We start from the raw sequence: 21,191 nt of genomic DNA, 5'->3' as shown, positions 1-21,191 counted from the left end.
AAATGGTTTTTGAAAACTAATTATTTCAATGTTTTATTTATAGAAATTGTTTGTATTAAAACAAACCGAATAAATCCAGAACATGATTTGAAACTGACATAAAAACAAGCATTTTACGCAAAATTCCCCGAGTATTTAATAAAGGGACATACATGGACAGAAGGTCAAACCACAATTGCTCGTGTAAATAATTACTAGTGACAACGTGGGGAAATTTAAAACTGACATTTCGTTACCAAACACGATTAACACCCAATTGCGCTTCAACGCGTATCATTTTTTTCGTGCCGTTAAACACCATATCACATTACATTTCGGCTCCAATCCGACTGAAGGGGGTGGATTAGTAACAGCACAATATAGCTTGGTGTGGTACCTTTAGTTCGACTTTCCTTCATTTCACTAGCTAAAGCGAATGCAAATCGAGCTGCGAAACTTTTTGAGAAGAAGGTTTGAAATTTTTAAATTTCGGAAACAAATAAACGTGGGACTCACCTGTTCTGGGATCGGCGGCGGCGGGGGCAGGTCATTCATCGAGATCTGGTTCAGCTGCAAGTTGAGGTTGTTCAGATTGTTGATCTGCTGGTTGAGCTGGGCCAGCGCGATTTGGTTCTGGTCGATGACGGGCTGCTGCTGCTGCTGGTGCTGGGGCGGCAGTTGGGGCAGTGCCGGCTGCCCGTTGGCCCCGAGCTGGGGCGATCCGGACCGCGAGTTGCTTCGGTTGATCAGGAGCTTTGCGGCGACGCCACCGTTCGGGAGGTGCGGCGGTGACTGCATGCCCTCGGGTATGGGTGGCGGCGGTGGCAGATTGTCCCGACCCGTCGACATACTTCGGCCACGGGTGGGAGTGTTGGCGTTCGATGCGTTTGGCGTGCCTCCGCCGCTTCCCGTTGAGGGAGGCGCCGGCGGAGGCTGCGATGGTCGCGATTTCGACCGGGATGGGGTGCCAGGGGCGTACAGGCTTTCCTGGGACATTTGGCTCGAGTTGGCGGTACCGTACATGGGCTGGCCGTTGTACTCGTCGTAGATTGGTTGTTGCTGCTGCTGCTGTTGCTGGTAGCTGTTGGCGCCCTGCATCATTTGCTGCTGGTGGTAGTGGGGCGAGGGCGGGGCGTAACCTCCGCCGTCGACCTGCGTTTCCGGTTGGTAACTTCGTCGCAGTTCGATCGAGTTTGGCCGGGCCGCCATCGAGTTCCGCGAGTCGTAGATGATGTTGCCGCCCATGGTGCTGTTGTAGATGGCTTCCTCGTTGGCTTGCGCGATCGCATTTGGCGTTCGGTAGATCACGTTGTTCGGCATGAGCGTTTCGCCGTGGCCGATCGCCCGCTGGCGTTGCTTTTCGCGCGTATTGTGCGGTGCCCGCGGTCGCTTCTTCTGGCGTCCTCCGCCCTCGACGCCGCCGGCGCCGTCGCGCGGCTTGTGCACCTTCTTGCCGCGGTCGTGCATCACCCGCTCGGTGTCCTTCAGCATCTCCTGTCGCCACAGCTCGAAGAAGTAGTTCGGGTCGGTGTAGAACTTGAGCCCGTCCTTGCCGTCGTCCCGGTAGCAGTTGAGCTTGTCCAGCGGGGGCGGCTTGTCGCAGGCCTAAAAGAAACATCTAGTTAGTACGAGTGCCATGATCTCAAAGGGGAACCCTCTCACCTGATACACCTCCAGCATCGCCGTCGGCATCGTGGCCCGCGAGAAGATCTGCTGGTCGAACATGGTGGCACTTTTGAACGCCTTCTTCAACTGAATGTCCTGCAGCGAGACCTCCTCCACTGTACTGTCCAGCTGCGTCACCTTGATGGCGAGCCGGTCGATTCGGGCTTGCAGCGAGTTGGCCCGTTCGGCCAGATTGCCGGCGTCTCGCGTCAGCTCCCCGAACAGATCTTCGGCGTGCTTCGACAGCGACGACAACTGCCGCACGATGTTCGTCAGCGTCGTGTTGGTGACCGTCTCCAGCTCGGCCGGAAGCTCCTCCCGGACGTACACGGACCGGGCCACGTACACCGGCTGGACGAGGCGCTTCGGCAGCGGCATGATGAGTTACGCGGCGTTTCTCTCTGTTGGGAGTAGTAGTCTTCTCTGTAGATGTGTCGACTGCGCGACGCAGTTAAGCAACCTTTTTAGTGGCGCGGTAACCGCATCTTCGCACAACCTGTGAAGCAAGAGAACGAAAAGGTAAATTTAATTACTTTGCCTTTGGGAAATGGAACAAGTTTGCTGTGAACCCTAGAAACGTATCATTTACTTTTAAATAAACGCACCTTTTTCAAAACGACCCTCTTTCCCAAAAAAAAAAAAAACAAAATCATGATTAAAGTCGTGTGCCACAACCTCGAACCCCACTTAAGGTCACACTGACTCACTGCATCAGCTGGCGGTGGGGACTCGGACGGAAGGGAAGTGGGCGATTATGTTAATTGAAAATTTTCCCCACGGCGGCGCTGCGACACACAGAGAAAGAGATGCTGTTTTGCTCCAGATTGGATCATCGCTCGTCGTCTTGGAATGTCGCCGGAGACTGGTTGCTGCTGCCTAGTTATAGAGAAATGTGTACTAACAACGCGCACCAAACTGTCGGTTCGTGACAAAAATTGGCGATAATTGGGCGGGCCACCGTGTTGGGCAATTTGTTTTCGGGTGAAGAAATTTGGGCGATAATTGAGAAAACAAATTTTAACGATATGAGAAGGTTTTGATTTATGACACGGCTGAAAACATCGCCTATGTTTTTTTGTAGGTGCAAAAAACAGATTTTATAAATTTATTTTATATTTTGAAAGCATTTTTACCAGAACAAAAAAAAAAGAAAATTTCACATTTATTCCGTCTCTTTGATTGTCGATCTTTAGTTTCTCAATAAGCATTGCTTTTGAAAATGTCTACAAATAGATGATTTTTTCTGATTTTTGCAGTCTCAGAGAGAAAATTGTACACACAAAAAAATTTCTTTGAAGACAAAAGTAACTTACTTTTGAATTAAAAAGTGGTCAAAATTCGCTACAGTAAAAGTTATTTTTCTTGTTTTAAAAATGAAAAATTTTATTGCTAACTGCGTCTCACTGCGTCATCCATAAAGTATGTCACGCTAAAATTGGCTTATTTTCGCTGGATTCAAAACCACTGAAATTTTACCGAACCAGCAAAAAAAACTTCTAAATTTGCTGGTTTAAGCGAAAAACATGGCCGATGTAGCGAAAACATTGTCAAACACAAACAAAATCGAATCATGATAATCTCTCCGCTGATTTGTCGATAGAATTTTTTTCCGTGTACGAAAAGGAATGCAAACTTATTTTGACTTTAATTGATAGTTAAAAACACGGACAAAAAATGCCCTCTCAATTCATGTAAATTTTTATGATTTTAGAGGTTTTTATGCTTTTTGAGAATCTAAAACGATTTTTTCGTAAGACTTTTTGGATTGAATTTTGATTTATTCAGAATCTTTTTAACTGCTACATAAGGAAACTCACAATTATAATAATAATTACTTGACTTGGTTTTGTTTATTCAACTAATCATTCTAAATTGTAAATAAAACCATTTTTCCACATCAATTAACATTATAGCGACTTTCCTCCAGCGAGTAGATCAGTTTTACGACAGTACTTTACCGGCTCAACCGGTCTCCATCAATCGTCTCAATTTCATCGCACACATCGCTGCTGCTGCTGCTGCTGCTGTAAGCTAACTCCCCAGTAAATGACGCTTAATTTCGGGAAGATCGGAAATGCTACATGAGTTTTTTTTATTATTTTGTTTCTGTGGGCTTAGTTTAACTACTAAACTTGTTTGGTTCATATGGGCCTTGTGCACCGTTACCCGAACTCGCCAAGTGAAATGTTGAAGTCATTAAAAAAAGTCGGGATACAATTTTGCAAAAGAAAAAATAAAAACATGCGGATCGAACGCCTTGAAGGCAAATGTTGCCACGAGTAACGAGTTCAGTCAAGCGCCACACGCCGCTCATCATCGAGTGTTTCTGGAGATCGTTTTGTAATGTACACATTCCGCTATTTCTAAGTACTTTTCTCATTAAGCAAATCTCATCGCAGCGATGAACCTTTTTTCAATCAGCTCAATGACTGCAGAAAAAAAAGTGATCTCAAGTATGCTTTACAGAACTGAAAAAAGAAACTGTTAAATTTTTCGACACAGTAAAAATACAGTATGCAATAAAGAATCTCATGTCAAGGGGCAAGTATGCAGGGGCAAGTGCACAATAAAAGCGCATCTCTGGCGCATCGTTGAAACAAGAAAAGACATATTTTTCCCCGCGTGTGATGCTTCTATTCATAAGGAAAGGAGACTGAGGAAGCAATGAAAAAACATTCATAGAAGAGCTCCTACTACCGAACTGTTGGCGAGCCGGTTGCCAAGCCTGCGCGCCACTGAGAACTTTTAAAGTTGCCGAGTACAACGCCATCATCATGGACAAATCATCGGCGGCGGACTCCGGTTTCCCGAGCAGACGGTAATAACTTTCGAATAACATTTTTTGATATTTGAAAATAGGACAATAACATTTTATGTTATTTATAACACGTTTTGTAGTTTGCCGTCATGATATTTTTGTTTTTGGATTGTTATTGTAATAACAGACAAATAACATTTTATGTTATTCTTCGAACAAATCCTTGTTATTATTTTTTGTTATTTTAACAACTAATCCGATCATCCCAGTAACATTTGGAGATATTCTTCCATAGCAAAAAATGTTATTACCAAGTGGTTTTTGCTTTCAATCAATATCAGACCAATAAAGACCTTGTTGTGATAACATAAACTGTTACTAAACTATTATGCAAAAATGGTTTTTTTTTTTCAAGAAGATTTCACAACACATTCTGTTATTTTAACAGTATTTGTTATTAAAATGGCTTGAATTTTGTTATTATCGTCTGCCCGGGCTGCAGCACTTTCCTCAAAGAGAATAGTGAATTTTGGGAATAGTGGGGTTAAATAAATCCCAAGAAATGATTCCTGTTGCTGTTTTACCAAAGAATAACTTAATACATTGAGTTTCTCCCTTCTTTTGAGAATTTCCAAAAAATCATAAAAAAAGATTATATTGTATGAATTTTATATTGTAAAATTTTGCTATTTTTAACCTTTTGCTTATTTTTACCTTTATGCTGCCTTTGATTAAACATACAAAATCTTAAACTTAACTTTTTTTTCTTTATTGTACCATCATAGTTTTTTTCTTTTAATTTGTTTTTTTTTATCTATTTTTCATTTGTTTTGCTTTCAAATAGAATTTATTCTGCTTCTACACACAAAAAATATTTCCAAATGTTACATCATTTATGATGTAACACTTTTGCACGTCATTAAACATTTAAATTTAAATGCAATTTTATGTAAATTTGCAACAAATTATACGTAAAAACATGATTTTACGTGTGATTCAACCGTTTACGTCGAATCTCAAGTTTACATCAACTGAGTTTTCATGTGATTAATTTTTTCCGTGTCGAGTTAATTCACATATTTTTTTTCTGTGTATGATGATTTTTTTTTGTCTAGTTTTACTTCCATTTACTTTGCTATTATTTTGACTGATTCAATTGATATTGGATTTTCTACAGTTCTTCGTTTTTTTTCGAATAGTGCCCATGATTTAAATAACATTTCTGAAAGTATTGTTTTTAAAGGTCATAAAATTTCCTTAAATGTTTTCTAAGAAACATTGAAAATCGGAAATCAAGTTTCCGAGATACAGCGGATAACATTCCTTTATTTTCTAATGACAATATCTCAGTAAATAATGGTTCAATTTTTAATGTTAGACAAAGAAACATTTGTAAAATAGTCTGATTTTTTTTTGTGCTAATTAGAGATGGGCAAAAAAAAAGAGCGAGCCGCTCAAAGAGCCGGTTCATTAAAAAGAGTGAACGAACTATGGCTCTCAAAAAAAAGCGCGGTTCTTTTTTAAACTCCGGTCTTTTGAAAGAATCGTTTCAAGCTGGAATAATTTTTAAACGTGTTATAAATATAATTTATTGAATTTGCAGCAAATTCTAGTGTTAAATTTGTTTTTGAGAATTGAAAATACAATTTCAAATATTTCAATGCTGAAAAAAAAAATAATCCCAACATTGTCCCTTGGTGTACTTTTTCAAGTACTTTAGGAAAAAAAATCGGCAGGTTAGGAAGGTGCCCGTAGCAACTTTCACATCAATATATATTGAAAGACTCATTGATGTCAATATGTCAATATTTGAAAATCATTTAATAGTTTTTAAGCTTATATTTTCAGTTTTCAACTTTTTTTTATTCCAATAGTAAATGATTTTCTAAACGAAACTTTTCATTGTACTGATCGTACATTAAAATATTACCCGAATACAAATTTGAGCATTTCAAATTGCTTAACATGTAAATTATTACGAAACTTAGAGATTTTGCCTCTTGCCCGAATAAACTTCAGCGTGATAGACTTTATCGATCAAATCAGAATGTAGAATATAGTTAACAGAATATTTTCTCCAATAGAAATATCCGCATAAGTCCAATTTCGGCAGAAATAAACGCAATTTTAAAATTAATAGCAATTACTCCAAAGTCCTAGACTTTAGTTTGGATGCCATTCAATTATTCGAACGTTTAGGTTAGAGTAGAAATGTTGACAAAGAGACCGCCAAGGACTACGGTTTTCAAGGGCATCTTCTCGTTTTGAGTTAATTTGTTTCATAAAATTTATATATTTCCAATGTGAAATAGGTTTAAAAATCACAACGTTCTTTAAGAATATCTTTTTCACCCATATTTTGAAAAAGAGCGAAAGGCTCTTTTTAATGAGCGAAAGAAAATGAGCGGCTACTAAAAAAGAGCGGTTTTGCCCACCTCTAGTAAAAATATTTGGATTTTTTTAATCAATACTAACTTTTCAATAAGGCTTGACATTGAATATTGCGCCCTTTTCAAATGTTAGTTTCTGTAATGTCATTTTGATAGCATATTAAATTTTACATTAAAAACGTTACTTAAGGGGTTACATACATGTAGAAAATCACAAAATTTAATTTTACAGAAAATTTATTAAATCCACTTAAAAGTTGAATTTCAATCACTCCTGAAAGTTTCATGAAAATATTTAATGATTTAACTGAGTTAGAGACGATTTAAGCTCAGAATTTTGCCATGCGCAAAGCAATCTGTCTAACTTTCTGGGCGTTTTCTCTGAACACCGAGTTGATTTACGGGTGCCACGATATCTCGAGATGGTACAGATCAAGTTGGCTGAAATTTTGAGTGAAGAATCCCAAGACATATCCCGTTTGCATGACGAAGCCCGATTTTGAAATTTTGAATTAAAAAAAATACAAAAATCAAAAACTGGTGATTTTTTATATGAAAAACAGAAAAATATTGTGTTCTTTTTTTAAATAAACTTTATGAAAATCGGATTTCGTCATGCACACAGGAACGTTTTAACGAGTCTTCACCAAAATTTTGAGCCGATTTGGTCGAAGCAATGTTGAGATATCGTGGCACCCGTTTTTTGAAACTGCTAACTTCAAATAGCTATACAGCAATTCCATTTGAAAAGAGCCTAAACCAAAAAAAAAGTTCTCCGATCGGGCTCAAAATTTTTCTGGGGGTTCCTTGGCCAAAATAATTAGACCCGTATTTTTTTGTTTGGCCATTAGGGTGGCCTACATCGTGCTAGGGTGGTTCAAAAAATGGCAATTTTCGTCATTTTCGCAAAAACCACTTTTTCTAAAAATCATCTCGCGCCATTTCATCCGATTTTAGCTGTCTTAGACGCAAAGAAAGGTGATGAGTTTGGCTATTTGGGAAAAATAGTAAAGTTCCAAAATCTAGCTTAACTATTGAAAAGTCGTATGAAAACTAAAAATGGCGTTTGACCGTGTTCGACCAAAGAGCCTATGTCTGAAAATATTTTTTCGAAAATTTCACATAACATATCAAAATTGGCGATGTCGAACCGTACGTTTTGGAGATACGATTTTTGAAAATAAAAACTGCGTTTTCGACGCGCCACGCGCAAAAACGGGAAAATGACGAAATCGGCAAAAATCAACTTTTTCACTAAAACTGCGATAACTTTAAAATTTCAGCGATGACCTATACATGTCTGGGTACCAAAATTTTCGTAATTGAGAGACGCAACTTTTGGTACCATAACATCTATAGGTCATCGCTGAAATTTTAAAGTTATCGCAGTTTTAGTGGAAAAGTTGATTTTGCCGATTTCGTCATTTTCCCGTTTTTGCGCGTGGCGCGTCGAAAAACGCAGTTTTTTTCAAAAAATCATATCTCGGAAACGTACGGTTCGACATCGCCAATTTTTTGATATGTTATGTGAAATTTTCCGAGGAATCCGATAAAAATATTTTCAGACATAGGCTCTTTGGTCCAGACACGGTCAAAACGCCATTTTAAGTTTTCATACGACTTTTTCAATAGTTAAGCTAGATTTTTGGAACTTTACTATTTTTCCCAAATAGCCAAACTCATCACCTTTCTTTGCGTCTAAGACAGCTAAAATCGGATGAAATGGCGCGGAGATATGATTTTAGAAAAAGTGGTTTTTGCGAAAAATGACGAAAATTGCCATTTTTTGAACCACCCTAGCACGATGTAGGCCACCCTAATGGCCAAACAAAAAAATACGGGTCTAATTATTTTGGCCAAGGAACCCCCAGAAAAATTTTGAGCCCGATCGGAGAACTTTTTTTTTGGTTTAGGCTCTTTTCAAATGGAATTGCTGTATATCTCGGCAATGGTACAACCAAATGTCTTCAAATTTGTTTTGTTAATAGATGAAAATATATATTTTAATGCCCTGAAAGCAGATTTTGAAAAAGTTTCAGTATGTGCTCAAACCAACCTCTGACATTTTTGCCGATTTACATGTATGTAACCCCTTAATCCACTTTTAGGTGGTTGGTGCCTTCCTCTCGTTTAAAGAGTGATTTTAACCCCTTTAAAGTGTTCACATGGTTTATGAATTTACGCTAACGTGATCGCTGCACCTAAAAGGTCCTAATAAAAATAAATGATGAGCAAAAAAACAGACTACTTACAGACTTTTTGTCCAGACTATACAGACACCGCCTTTGAGGAAAATGGTATCCCTCTACACGGTTTTTTTCGAGGCGATCAGACCCGACCATTTTTTAAACTGCTTGTAATTTTTGATGGTAAGTCGGATCTTGAAAATTCTTAATCCACAAGAAAGGTCATTTCAGAACCTTTCTAAAAATATATAATATGGCAGGTTTTCATGCAGAAACCACCTTTTTTTTGCAAATTGTTTAATTTATATGCAGCAGTTTTTTAAGCATAACTTTTAATGTACAGTCATCCCTCATATTCGGAACAGTTTACAGATCTGCCAATGTTCAACAAATCATAGAAAATCGACGATTGAACGTAATGATTTGCTTTTTCCTTCATGTGAATGCTTTTTTTGCGATCTTTCGATTGATGTATAGACTTGCTGTACATTTTTACGTTTTATATCAAGTTTTTAAAGAAAAACATTGACCCTTGAAATCCACAATTTTTTTTTTCTTACGATGTAAACAAACTTTGTTTTTCTTTCCAGGAGTACATATTTTTTACAAAAAAAAAATGACTTCACACTCTGAAACCAATAAAACTCAAGCTTAGTGATGTTTTAAACATGGTCTGATATCATTTTTTTTGTGAAAATATCAATTAAATTCAGGTGTTCCACAATTGTGGGAGGCACAATTATGTTTGGAGGCAGTGTTTTGCTGCCCTGGATAAAATAGTCTTGAAATGAGGTTTTTTATTCAAAAAGTACTATTTTTACTAGTGAAATAACATGAGAATGTCCAAATAACGGTCCTAAAAATAGCAGGGATGACAGAAAAGTTGCATTTTGCATCCTATTGACAAATTACCACAAAAGTGTTCCGAGTTTGTGGATGTTCCGAATATGTGGGATGACTATGGCTACCAACTGTAAGGATTTTTTCCTTACCGTACGGATTTTCGACCTTCTCCGCGGATTTTTAACAGGCCGGAATTTTTCGCATAATACGGATTTATACGGAACTTTAACAACTTTTAAAAAATTCATAGCTTTTTTGATTGGGCCAAAGCTTTCTCTAATTAGATATTTTTATTTGACTGTCAGTTTGATTTTAAAGGGATTACTTGCATAATTTTCCGGGTTTTCCTCAGTTCAAACTTGATTGTCAATGATTGCTCTTTTGAAAATCCTTACAAACCATATTTATTAAATAAAAGATCAAATTTTGGCTTGTGAAAACCTTGTGTTGTGCTTGTATTTACAGGACCTCTAGAATGTTTTCGTGATATTATTTGTGAATGCAAACTTGACATTTCGTAAACTTTTAAACGTTTAACAAAAATATTTTTAATTCCCAAATTCCAAACATATCTAAATAATTCCTTGACAGTTTTTGTTATACCATGGTGTCATATCGGTAAAGTATACGGATTTTGGCTCAGCAAGAGTTGGTAGCCTTAGGGATGACTGTACTTTACTTAATGTTATCCAAAATGTTATCCCGTACTTTTCTGTGGGTTATCATTTGCGGATTTGGATTCCCAAAACAATAGAAAAAAATACAGATTTTTGGAAAACGATTTTTTGAAAAAAAAAAAAAAAAATCAATAGCATAGTAACTTGAGAGGCACGGCGACAGATTTATTTCCATGCGACTAGTCAAGTCCATCACATAGCATCACAGCTCGGAAACCCAAAATAGAACATATTGCTCGAACTTTAAATTTTAAAAATATCAAATAAAAAATAAAAACAAATTGAATGCATGTATTGTATTTTAACCCACTCTACCCCGAATGCCTCTTTCCAGAAGTAAAACACTAGTCCGCATAAATAAAGCGCATCATCGCCGGCGACGACCGTGTGCGCCGCGGCGGTGTGAATAACTGCATCTTTTCCATTCTCTCCATATTTATTCACACAGCACCCTCCGATGTGTTATAGTAGCTCGAACTAACTATAACCACTCCACCGCCACCCCTGCTGGACGACCAGATTAAAGAGAATCCGCGCGCTGAAACGCTTCCAGAGTGAATGCCCTGATAGATTTCGGTGCCACTACCGAACGACGACGTCACGTTGGATTTTCTTCTCTGGTTTGAATTTTGAGATGCAACTACTACTCATCTTCAAGTCTTCAAGTCTCAAGTGTGGCTTTACGTTCGTCTGTTTTTTTCTCTCTCTCTCTCTCTGTTTGTTTATGGAAGCAGATCGGGCCTTTTCTTTACAATGCACAAAAGATGAATTCGATTGCTTTTTTTTATCTTGCTCATTTTCGTTCAACTTGTTTTCTAATGCTTCGTTAATGTTTCACTAATCAACTGGGTTTGTTGTTGCTGCTGCTGCTGCTTTTGTCTGCACATTCATTATTTCACCACGTGAGCTTAATGAACAAAAGTGGGTGGAAAACAGACAGCAGGAAAACACCCACCCATCGTCAACCATTTTCCGCGGCTCAGCTGGCAAAGGGTTTCGTTTTTATATTCATGTCAATCATGAATCATAAAAAAACGAAGGCAAACTTTTCATTATCAACGCAATTTATGCTTTCTTTAGTGGGTGTGTGTGTGTTCGATTCGTTAAGGGAAGAGGAAAAACACGCAAGACCTTTTTTGGTATTGCGCTCCGCGAGAAAGTGAGTTTTTCCCGCGTGTGCCAAACCAAAATCGGAAATCCGTTCGGAAAAGATAGGAGAAAAATGCGTTGCGCTCGGTGAGTTGTAAACTTAACGATGAGTTACGCCGACTTATTTATGTCGGCACGGCGGTGAGGTTATCCGGGCAGGGCCGGGCGTTACGAGTGTGTGATTTGTGGAGAGCGTTCATGAATCAATGGAAACGCATTTTACGATGGATTTATGAGATTTTGTGGAAGGCGCCAGGGTATTTTATTTACTAGTTTTTTTTTAGCGAAAATTGTTTTAGCTATTCTTTATGTGTTTTTAGTAAGCAACAGCTTTTATGACATGAAACTGAAAATTATTAGTGTATTCAACTGTATATGGGGAATGATGGATGAATTTTAAATAAGAGATTAGTTGAGTGAGTGAGTTTACTTAAAATTCAACAAACTTCTCTTAAAAGCAATTGCAATGAAAATTATTTTTTTCTTAATGAAGAAATCATTCGAGAAAACTATGTGTTACAGACTCAAAATTTGTTTATTTTCTGTCGAGTTTCTTATGATATGTGGGTCATTCCAGGTCAACTGAGTACATTTTTCGACTCGACCTTCACCGATTTGGACCAAATTTGGAGGGAACGTTCATCTATCGACAGTTATCAGAAATCCCAAGTTTGGAGCTGTTTGGACCATCCCTCTACTTTTGGCACTGCCCTCTTTTTTGACGATTTTTTGAAAAACTTTTTTTTTCTTTTAATCATAACTCTGCAACTATTTGAGCAAAAGACTTTCTACAGATTGCAATTTATAGAAAATTGTCCATGGAATTTGATAAAAATAAAATTTTAAACATTGAATGCCCCCTAATATTATATTTGAACGTTTTAAATTTAAAAATTCACTTTTTACATAAAAATCAATGTAAACTTCAAACTAAGATAAACTATTGGCGAGAAACAGCGATTTTACTGAAAAAAAGTTTGAAATTGCGCAGCACCCGGAAGTACATGAAGTACTTTTCAACAAAAAGGGATGAATTCCGCAAAGTTCGGTTTTTATATGTGGGAAACTTATTTTGCATTTGAATTCATAGGACAGAGTGCTGTGCAAAATCAATCTTTTTTCAGTAAAATCGCAGTTTCTCGCCAATAGTTCATTTTAGTTAGAGGTTTACATTGATTATTATGTAAAATTGTCCGGAGAACACGATGGTGATAAAACAAAAAAAATAAAAAATAAAAAATATAAAGAATTGATCAAAAGTGAATTTTTAAAATTCAAACGTTTAAATATAATATTAGGGGGCATTTATGGATTAAAATATTATTTTTATCAAATTCCTTGGACAATTTTTCTATAAAATGCCACCTGTAAAAAGTCTATTGCTCAAATATTTAAAATGTTATGATTAAAAGGAAAAAAAAAAAGTTTTTTAGAAAATCGTCAAAAAAGAGGGCGGTGCCAAAAATAGAGGGATGATCCATACAGCTCCAAACTTGGGATTTCTGATAACTATCGATAGATGAACCTTCCCTCCAAAATTGGTCCAAATCGGTGAAGGTCGAGTCGAAAAGTGTACTCAGTTGACCTGGAATGACCCATGTTTATCTCCAGCGAACCTGTTTTTAAAGTCTCATCAAACAATTTAAATAAGAGGCCGAATTTTAAAACCAATAATTAAATCAAATTTCAAAAAATAAATAAAAAAAAGTCTTCTTTTTTTAAATTTAATATAAAATTACTTGAAAAACATATAAAAAACAAGTAAGCCAAAAGGCATTGAAAGGAGGTGCTAGATAGTGCGTCCATCCAGGGAATTCCCGGGAAAAAAAATCCCGGGATTGTTCAAAACCCGGGAAATCCCGATTCCCGGGATTTAAAAAAAATACATTGGCCGGTATTATTTTATTTGTTATCGCATCATGTTTTTATTACATTTTCAATGATTTTTTCTGGCTTTTCTTGTCACGTTATATAAAAAAAAATAGATAAAAGAAATATATTTATAAAAGACATATAAAAATTTAATCACAATCTATTTAAAATTGTGGTCAATACAAAATCCAAAGCACAACAAATGTAAAAAATTGTTATATTCTTTTAAACATAACCAATGTAATGAAAACATAGATTTTATGACTGTTTCAAACATTTCTCGGGATCCCGCGAATTCCCGGGATTTCAAAAATATTTATCCCGTTTCCCGGGAAATTCAAAACCCGGGAAATTTGAACGCCCTAGTGGTTGAGTAAGCCAAATACTATCAGAAACGAACATTAACTAAGCAATATTAATTCAAATTTTAATAATAAAACAAGAGAAGTAAAATTTTTCGTAAAACAAAAGTTGCTCAAAATGACCTCCTGAACATGGAAAAAATAAAAATAAAATAAAAAAACATTTAGAGGGTTAAAAAACGTCTCATTCCAGGGAAATTTGTAAAATTTCCTGGGAAGTTCCGAAAATTGAAGCCGAAAAAGATATTTTCTTTGTAAAAAAGTGATTTTTTTGTATTCTGTACTTTGCTTTACATTGAAAAAAACTGCTTTTTGTATTCTGTTTTTTTACTATTCAGCTCTTCAAAACTTTCCTGTTGAAAATTGTCCGTTTCTAGGGATTAATTTCGGCATAATTTTATAAATAGTTGTATGCAATCATAAATTTTGGGCTTTAAAATTCCTTCGATATTTTTTTTTATTATTTAAGGCGTTTTTCGATAAAAATTTAGATATTAAAACAAAAAAAGTAATTGCCTGCAAAAAAGTTTCAAAAGTATTTTTTGATAATTGACCAAGTTTGCGTGTATTATATTAGTTTTAAAATGCTTGAAATATTTGGAATTAAATATATTTTGAAACAGAAAAATACCTATCAAAACTTCTTGAACATTGATTTCAATGATCAACAACTAAACAGAAGCCACTTTTTATGCAATACAATAACTTTTATTGGGATTAAAAATTAAAACAAAAACAGATTTCTTGTTGATTGAAAAATAATTCTTCACCTGAAACGAAAGCAAAAAAAAAACAAAGTAATCACATACATCTAAAAATATTTTTTTTGTGCGTTCCCATGTTAAAATTGTGGTTTGTTTATATTTTCAGACTAACACATTTTTTTTCTAGAATTCCCATAAATATGTTCAATTTTTCCAAACATTCAAAATCGATTACAAAAAATCTTTGTCAAGGTACCAAATTTTGAACATTTGTATGGCATTTTTGTATGAACAGTTTGCATGTAGATTTATATGGGCAAACTTATGATGTAAAATGTCTTTTTTGTTAAATAGAAAATATTCACACAAAAAAAGAAGAACAAAGAGATGGCTGATTCTTGAAAGAACCGCACTTCTTCGCATATTCTCTTTCTAAATTTTAGTTTTAAAAGATGTATGTATGTATGTATGTATGATCCCCATACCCGCAGGCAACTTGGTCCTGGAACACATGTGAGCGCTAGGTGAACAATTCGATCATCTTTTACTCCGTAATCTGTACACCCACGTGCATAAGTTTTTTTGCACGAATTTTAATGCTACAAATACCGGCGCATAAAATAAAATGGTTTCCCTCTTCCCTCCCCAAGCGCCGGAAATTTGTAGCGGGTGTAGGGACACTTTGCATAGACGCCCTTGCTCCCATCACGTCACTGAGGGTATGGAGCGACGAGAAATTAATAATGCCCCCTCAGTCGAACCTTCATTAGAGAAGCAGGCAATCCACAACTCACAGCGAACGACCAAGGGAACACCCTACCGCGTATATAATAAGGTTAGCGTGGTTGTCTTCAATGAATTGTCTATATGTGTGTGTAAATGAACGTGTTTTTGTATAAAAATGGAAAGGTCTCACCAAAAAACAGTGTCTTCACATAGATTTCAGATCTGAGACGGGCTTCAAAATGTTCAACTTGAAGTCATGGTAAATTCAAATCTTCATTCTTGAGTTTTTACTTCCGTCCGTGATTCCTGATACTTTTTCGCGATCCATCCGAGATATTTCGCTGGGCCTTCACAGATGATTTAGATTTGATAGCTATCGGCACCCGGTACACATCCGGCGTAAAACTGCCCGTAACGTGAATGAAGGCATTCACGCAGTTGATGGTCTTCTTCTTGAACCCACGCGACACAATGACCGGAGGTTTGAACACTTCCCTTTCCAGCACAGATAAACCATTTTCCTTCATAGTCACCTGACGCGCAGCGAGATTATGACCAAACACAAACCATACGAACTAATTCGTCAGAAATTAATTTTAATTTTCACTCAAACATACAAAAACGGAAAACTCCATGAAAATGACAGGAACAGAAAAAATTGCGTCCGACCTGCCGCGCGCTTACTTCGATCCCATTTCTAAATTTTAGTTTTAAAAGATTAACTTAAAAAAAAGCATATGACTTTTAAAACGTCTTGTAGCCCTTTCTTGCTTTTCAGTAATAATTAACATAATTTTCTATATTGGAGATTTATTTTGATTTAGCATTTTTTTAAAACTGATCCGTTAACAATAAGTGAATTGAAATATTTTAAAAATATATGCATTCTAAAGTATTTGATACTCAGGTCATATTAAAACAAAAAATGCATTTTGATGTAAAAACTTTCCGGTAAAAATATTTTAGGTCTCGGGACAACCAGACTTTTTGAAATTTTAATTAAATTTATACAAAACTTATTCCATAAAAGGCATTTTCTGACGATTTTCCATAATTGTACATTGATTTATATAAATTTTTGTCAGATGCACATACTTTTCCAAGCCTGCCCAGACATTTCAAAAAACCATGTGGCATCCCTGGCAGAAGTATCAAAATCGAAATCTGGTGGCCACCCTACGGTAATTAAAAAGTTTGACAAACTGACAAAAAAACACAAAAAATCACACGTAAGACACTCTACAACCAGCCAGCAATTTCGCGTCTGAGTAAATCTCCCGCCAAGTGAATCGTTCCGCGCGAGCCCGATGCCGTAACTCTATCTTACCAACGAACCAAGGAACAAATCGCCCAGCGACGACGATTTTTACGATGTTTATGGGTGTTTTATGGATTTACTACACCGACCAACTAGCAGACCGCACCTAGCTTATAGTGCGGGGGTCTTTCAACAACTCAGACTGGCTTTTCGGAGGATTACTCACGGGTGCACTTCGGCGAACGAGGGAACCATCCATAGGTTACGTAGCAAATGAAGAGATTGTATGTGCGCAGCACTCCAAATGAGCAATCATGGTACGGTATGGTTCACAAGGAGATCAAGAAACAAGATCTAATTTGGGAATTGCTCTGGTAGAAAGGGGTTACATGAAGATTATGATTCATTTATTCAAAGTTAAGAATGATCTACAACATTTTTAAATTATAACAGAATTTTAAATTTGGAACAAATACTATTTTTATGGTGAAGTAACCCCTTAAAAGTAAAGGGAACTCAGCATAGCCAACCAAAGTCCCACTCACTTTTCGTACTCTTACCAGACGACTTAAGCTGGTAGTTTGTACACCGACGTTGTTTACCTGGTGTTCAACTCTAAGCCAGCGAAGCCAGCGGAAGCAGCGGGTGTGAAGCACGGAGCAACGAAAAGAGTTTTGCAATTATTAATATTAATGTTGTGCAATTTGGTAATTACAGTCATTTCAGCGGGCTGTTACGCACACCACCGTTGATCCGAATGGTTAGCTAATACTACACCCAGTGCGAAGAGGAAAGGAAGTGCAGATCTTCGGCATGCGATAAGAAGTCTCGCCGACCGCGTTCAGCGCCACGAGAGAAGGTACAACGGCCCGGCAAAGATTTCCTCAAACAAAGGTCATGTTCACATATCGCTGCGCCTTATCGGTGTCGAGCTTAAAATAAACATACAATTTTGTGCTGACGTTATCAGCAGTGGTCAATCCCGTACAAACGGTCCCCCTCGCAGAGTATTGCTCGTCGTATTACTTGAAATTGCTAGGGTAAATGCCCCTCATGTTGGCTCACTTGGAGCTAGTGCACTGATTTAGATGTCCAAAGCATACAATTGGTCGTTTCACCCCGAAATTCGTCCAAATCTAGAATAGTCGGAACACATGAAACTATGCGCGGAGGGGAACTTCTAAATGACTCACAAACAAAACGATGACAAAGAGGGCAGAGAGAGAAAAAAAAAATGTCCAAGCACGATAACTAAATAAGTACCTACTCACAACATATTTATCGCATGTGCACCATTGTCGCCGCTGATAATATCGGTACAATTGGTGTACCATCCCTCTACCCCTCCGGGTTATGTGTGTTTGCGGGCTTATCTGTACTGCGATGTTCGTGTTTTGTGACAATTGGTTGGTGGACATAATGATATGTTTATTGTTGATCATCATTCCAACTATCTATAAAATCTACCGATTTGGGTCCAGATCATAGTTTTTTCGAAATTTTCAGTTGCTTGAATAGAAATGTATATTTGTCGCTACTGGTTCAGTGCATAGATATGATTCATGGATGATTATATTTCTTTTTGCAATTATTGCCGTCCTCACCTTACTGAGGAAAGACTATAAAATCACTCGAAAAATGAACTTCTTAAATCGACCTCGTAGAACCACCTTCACGTAAACCTATCGACTCAGAATCAAATTCTGAACAAATGTCTGAAGGCCGTGAACCAAAAAAGTTCACTCGATTATCTCCGGACTGGCTGAACCGATTTGGGCCGTTCTGATTTCATTTGATCCATTTTGAGGTCCCACTAGACCCTAGTTAATATTATGAAGTTTTGTAAAGTACATCAAAAGTTATGCTAAAAAAAATTTTTTTTCAAAGGTCCAGAAAATTGTAAAAAGGGTGGTTTTTGTAAGAAAAACCCGTTATGTTATATATTTTTAGAAAGCTATTGGAAAGACCTTTCTAATGAGCCTAAAACGAAGATCTGACAACTCTATCAAAAGTTATTAGCACTTAAGTGTTATATATACGCTTTTTGGAATTGAATTTAAAAAAGTATGAGAAAAAATATGGTTGAAAGTTACATGGTGGCAACACAAATCTCATTTTAAAATTAATGACTTTTTCCCGACTTAACCAAAATCTCAAATAGCATGAATGTCTCAAAAAATCTCAAATAATTATTAAAAAATTATACTTTTCAATATTGTTTTAATTTTATCAATAAATTGACTAAACAAATAGAAAATTGACTTGACTCGTCGTATTTATTCAACTCGGTAAACCTTGTTAGATAAATGTACGACTCGTGCTGAAAAAAACATCTTTTTGCAACTTTTTGCATAAACTACTATTAGGGTAATTCTCCGCCAACACACACAGCAGTTGCCCCGACCCCTCTTCGATTTGCGTGAAACTTTGTCCTAAGGGGTAACTTTTGTCCCTGATCACGAATCCGAATATTGTTTTCAAAACTTTTTTTCATAAGATCGCGATAACTCGTGATGTTTATAAGCAAACCCCTTATGTCTATATATCAAAATTTTTGTAATTGTCTGCTCTTCAACTTTGTAGAACATTGTTACACTCTAAAAAATAACCCGGCAAAGTTAGAAAAAACACGAAATTTTAAAATGAAAAACTTTGTTCTAAATGAAAAAATGACCCTTCTGGGTCAATGTAGATTTGAAAAGAACATTAAATTTCCCATAAAATGACATGTTCCAAAATTTTTTACAGTCGAGTAACGGAAAATGGGAGAATTTTTAAAACTTTTTTACTGTTTTTTTTTTTCGATGAAAAATACGTTTTTTCGGAATTCTGAGTACGCCATCAAATTGGGCGTCTAATTTTACATAAAAGTCCCTTTGACACCAAATTTCTATCTCATCACCGTTTCAGGCTGCAAATTATTGAAAAACACCTCTTTTTTCGCATGTTCAAAAATGGAAGGGGTCGTACCGCCCCTCCGTCACGAGATATCAAAAAACGGACCTCGGATTCGTGATCAGGAACAAAAGTTACCCCTTAGAACAAAGTTTCACGCAAATCGAAGAGGGGTCGGGGCAACTTTTCCCGATTTCGTGTGAGTTGGTAGAGAATTACCCATTAACTAAACCTGAACATGCTTAAATGATACTTAAGGCAGGGGAATGCATTTGAAATTGATTGCGCACTAAATTTGTATGTTTCAGGGTATCAAAAATTTTGAATAATTTTCAAAAATGATTGAATTAATTTGGTTAAACATTTCAATAATTTTTCTGAAAAAAATCTATAGTCAATCTCAAGTTAGATAATTCCCAATATTCTTTTTAAAATTTGACAAAATTAAACAGAATAATATCTTTACGCTGGGCAATCTAAAAAAAAAAGGAATTAAGCTCTATTTTAAAATTGGGTTTTTGCACAGCTTTGTTATTGTTAGCTGTTACGTTTTTAATATGCAACTTATTCAAAAATAAATTACTGTGTCATAACTACTTTTACTTTTTTAAATATGTTCTTAGGCGCATAAATAGTCTTTTTTTAAATATATTAAACTAGTTAAACAAACCATACATTTTACACTAGGTTTTCAAAACAAATTGAGTGCAATTAAACTGTAAAAAGAACAAAATAATGTAAAATTAATTTAAAGTTAGAAATTTTTTTAAAACGGGTTTGCTCGAGATTTTCGACTGACTGACGATAAAATCAAAAGTTCATGATTTTTGCAGGTTTTTGTGCATTCCTGACTCTCCCGATTTCCCGACTTGACCTGCCACCCTGAAGCTTTCGATTTGAAGATATCAACAATATTTTAATAAGCGAAATAGTTGCAGTTTTTTGTTTTTTTTTTAATCTAGACAAACATTTTAATAAGGCGTAATATTGAATGTTTCACCCATCTAAAATATTAATCTTGTTCCAAAATTTGAAAATATTGTCTATGAAAAGATCGGAATATACGGAATTTTACGAATGTTTCATATTTTAACATTGAACGTATATTTGAATGAGGGTAATTTTTTGAATATCTGGCAAATGTATCTAAAATTATTAGTCGTAAATTAAGATACATTTGACTTCTAGAATCATCTATCTATTCACCTTTGAAAAGATATTTTGAAGACCATTTTGATAAGTTAATAGATATATATACAGAAACCTTTGTCGAACTTTTCAAAGCTGCATTTATTATTAAATTTCTTGATCTGGCAAACTTATCTTGAGATTTGTTTGGGTCAAGATTTAGTAAATTTACCTTACTCAAATTTAATTTGAAATTCTTACGCCGAATGCCGTCCTTAAGAATGATTACCGCCGGCTGTGCCTCGGAGTTGGAACTCGTCACTTCTCTTCACCGGATGTTCGCTACATTTGGGGCCGGTTGGCCACCGCGTGGCGCGTGTGGCGACAGCCAACGAATTTAATTGGAATTCAATTAAGCCGTAAAACGGGGTGTGATTTATGATATCATCGTGTGTGCCTGATGGAATAAAACTAAAGGTTAGGCGTCTCTCGAGAGAAGTGCATTCTTCACCATCAGGTGCAGTAAGATGTGTCACGTTTTGCTCAAAACTCGACAGAAAAAGGGTGTTTCCCAGTTGATACAGGAGTGCACCTTTGTG

At 36.4% G+C, this 21,191-nt stretch overlaps 1 protein-coding gene across 4 annotated transcripts in view; it reads right to left on the bottom strand.

The window, feature by feature from the left end:
• The window catches only part of LOC6031191 (wiskott-Aldrich syndrome protein family member 3), a 53,637-nt gene that overhangs the window by 13,196 nt on the left and 19,250 nt on the right, over window positions 1–21,191 (bottom strand). For all 4 annotated transcript variants that reach the window (XM_038253444.1, XM_038253446.1, XM_001841980.2 and 1 more), the window contains 2 exons: window positions 1,642–2,140; window positions 496–1,584 (listed from right to left, as the gene is read on the bottom strand). In XM_038253444.1, the coding sequence (XP_038109372.1) occupies window positions 496–1,584; window positions 1,642–2,022 (1,470 nt within the window). In that variant the 5' untranslated portion in view covers window positions 2,023–2,140. The remainder of the gene's footprint in view (window positions 1–495; window positions 1,585–1,641; window positions 2,141–21,191) is intronic.

This window comes from Culex quinquefasciatus, chromosome 2 (assembly GCF_015732765.1).
Source record: "Culex quinquefasciatus strain JHB chromosome 2, VPISU_Cqui_1.0_pri_paternal, whole genome shotgun sequence".
NCBI classification, from domain to species: domain Eukaryota; kingdom Metazoa; phylum Arthropoda; class Insecta; order Diptera; family Culicidae; genus Culex; species Culex quinquefasciatus.
Note: the sequence above shows the minus strand (reverse complement) of the source record. Positions and strands in the feature narration are given on the sequence as shown.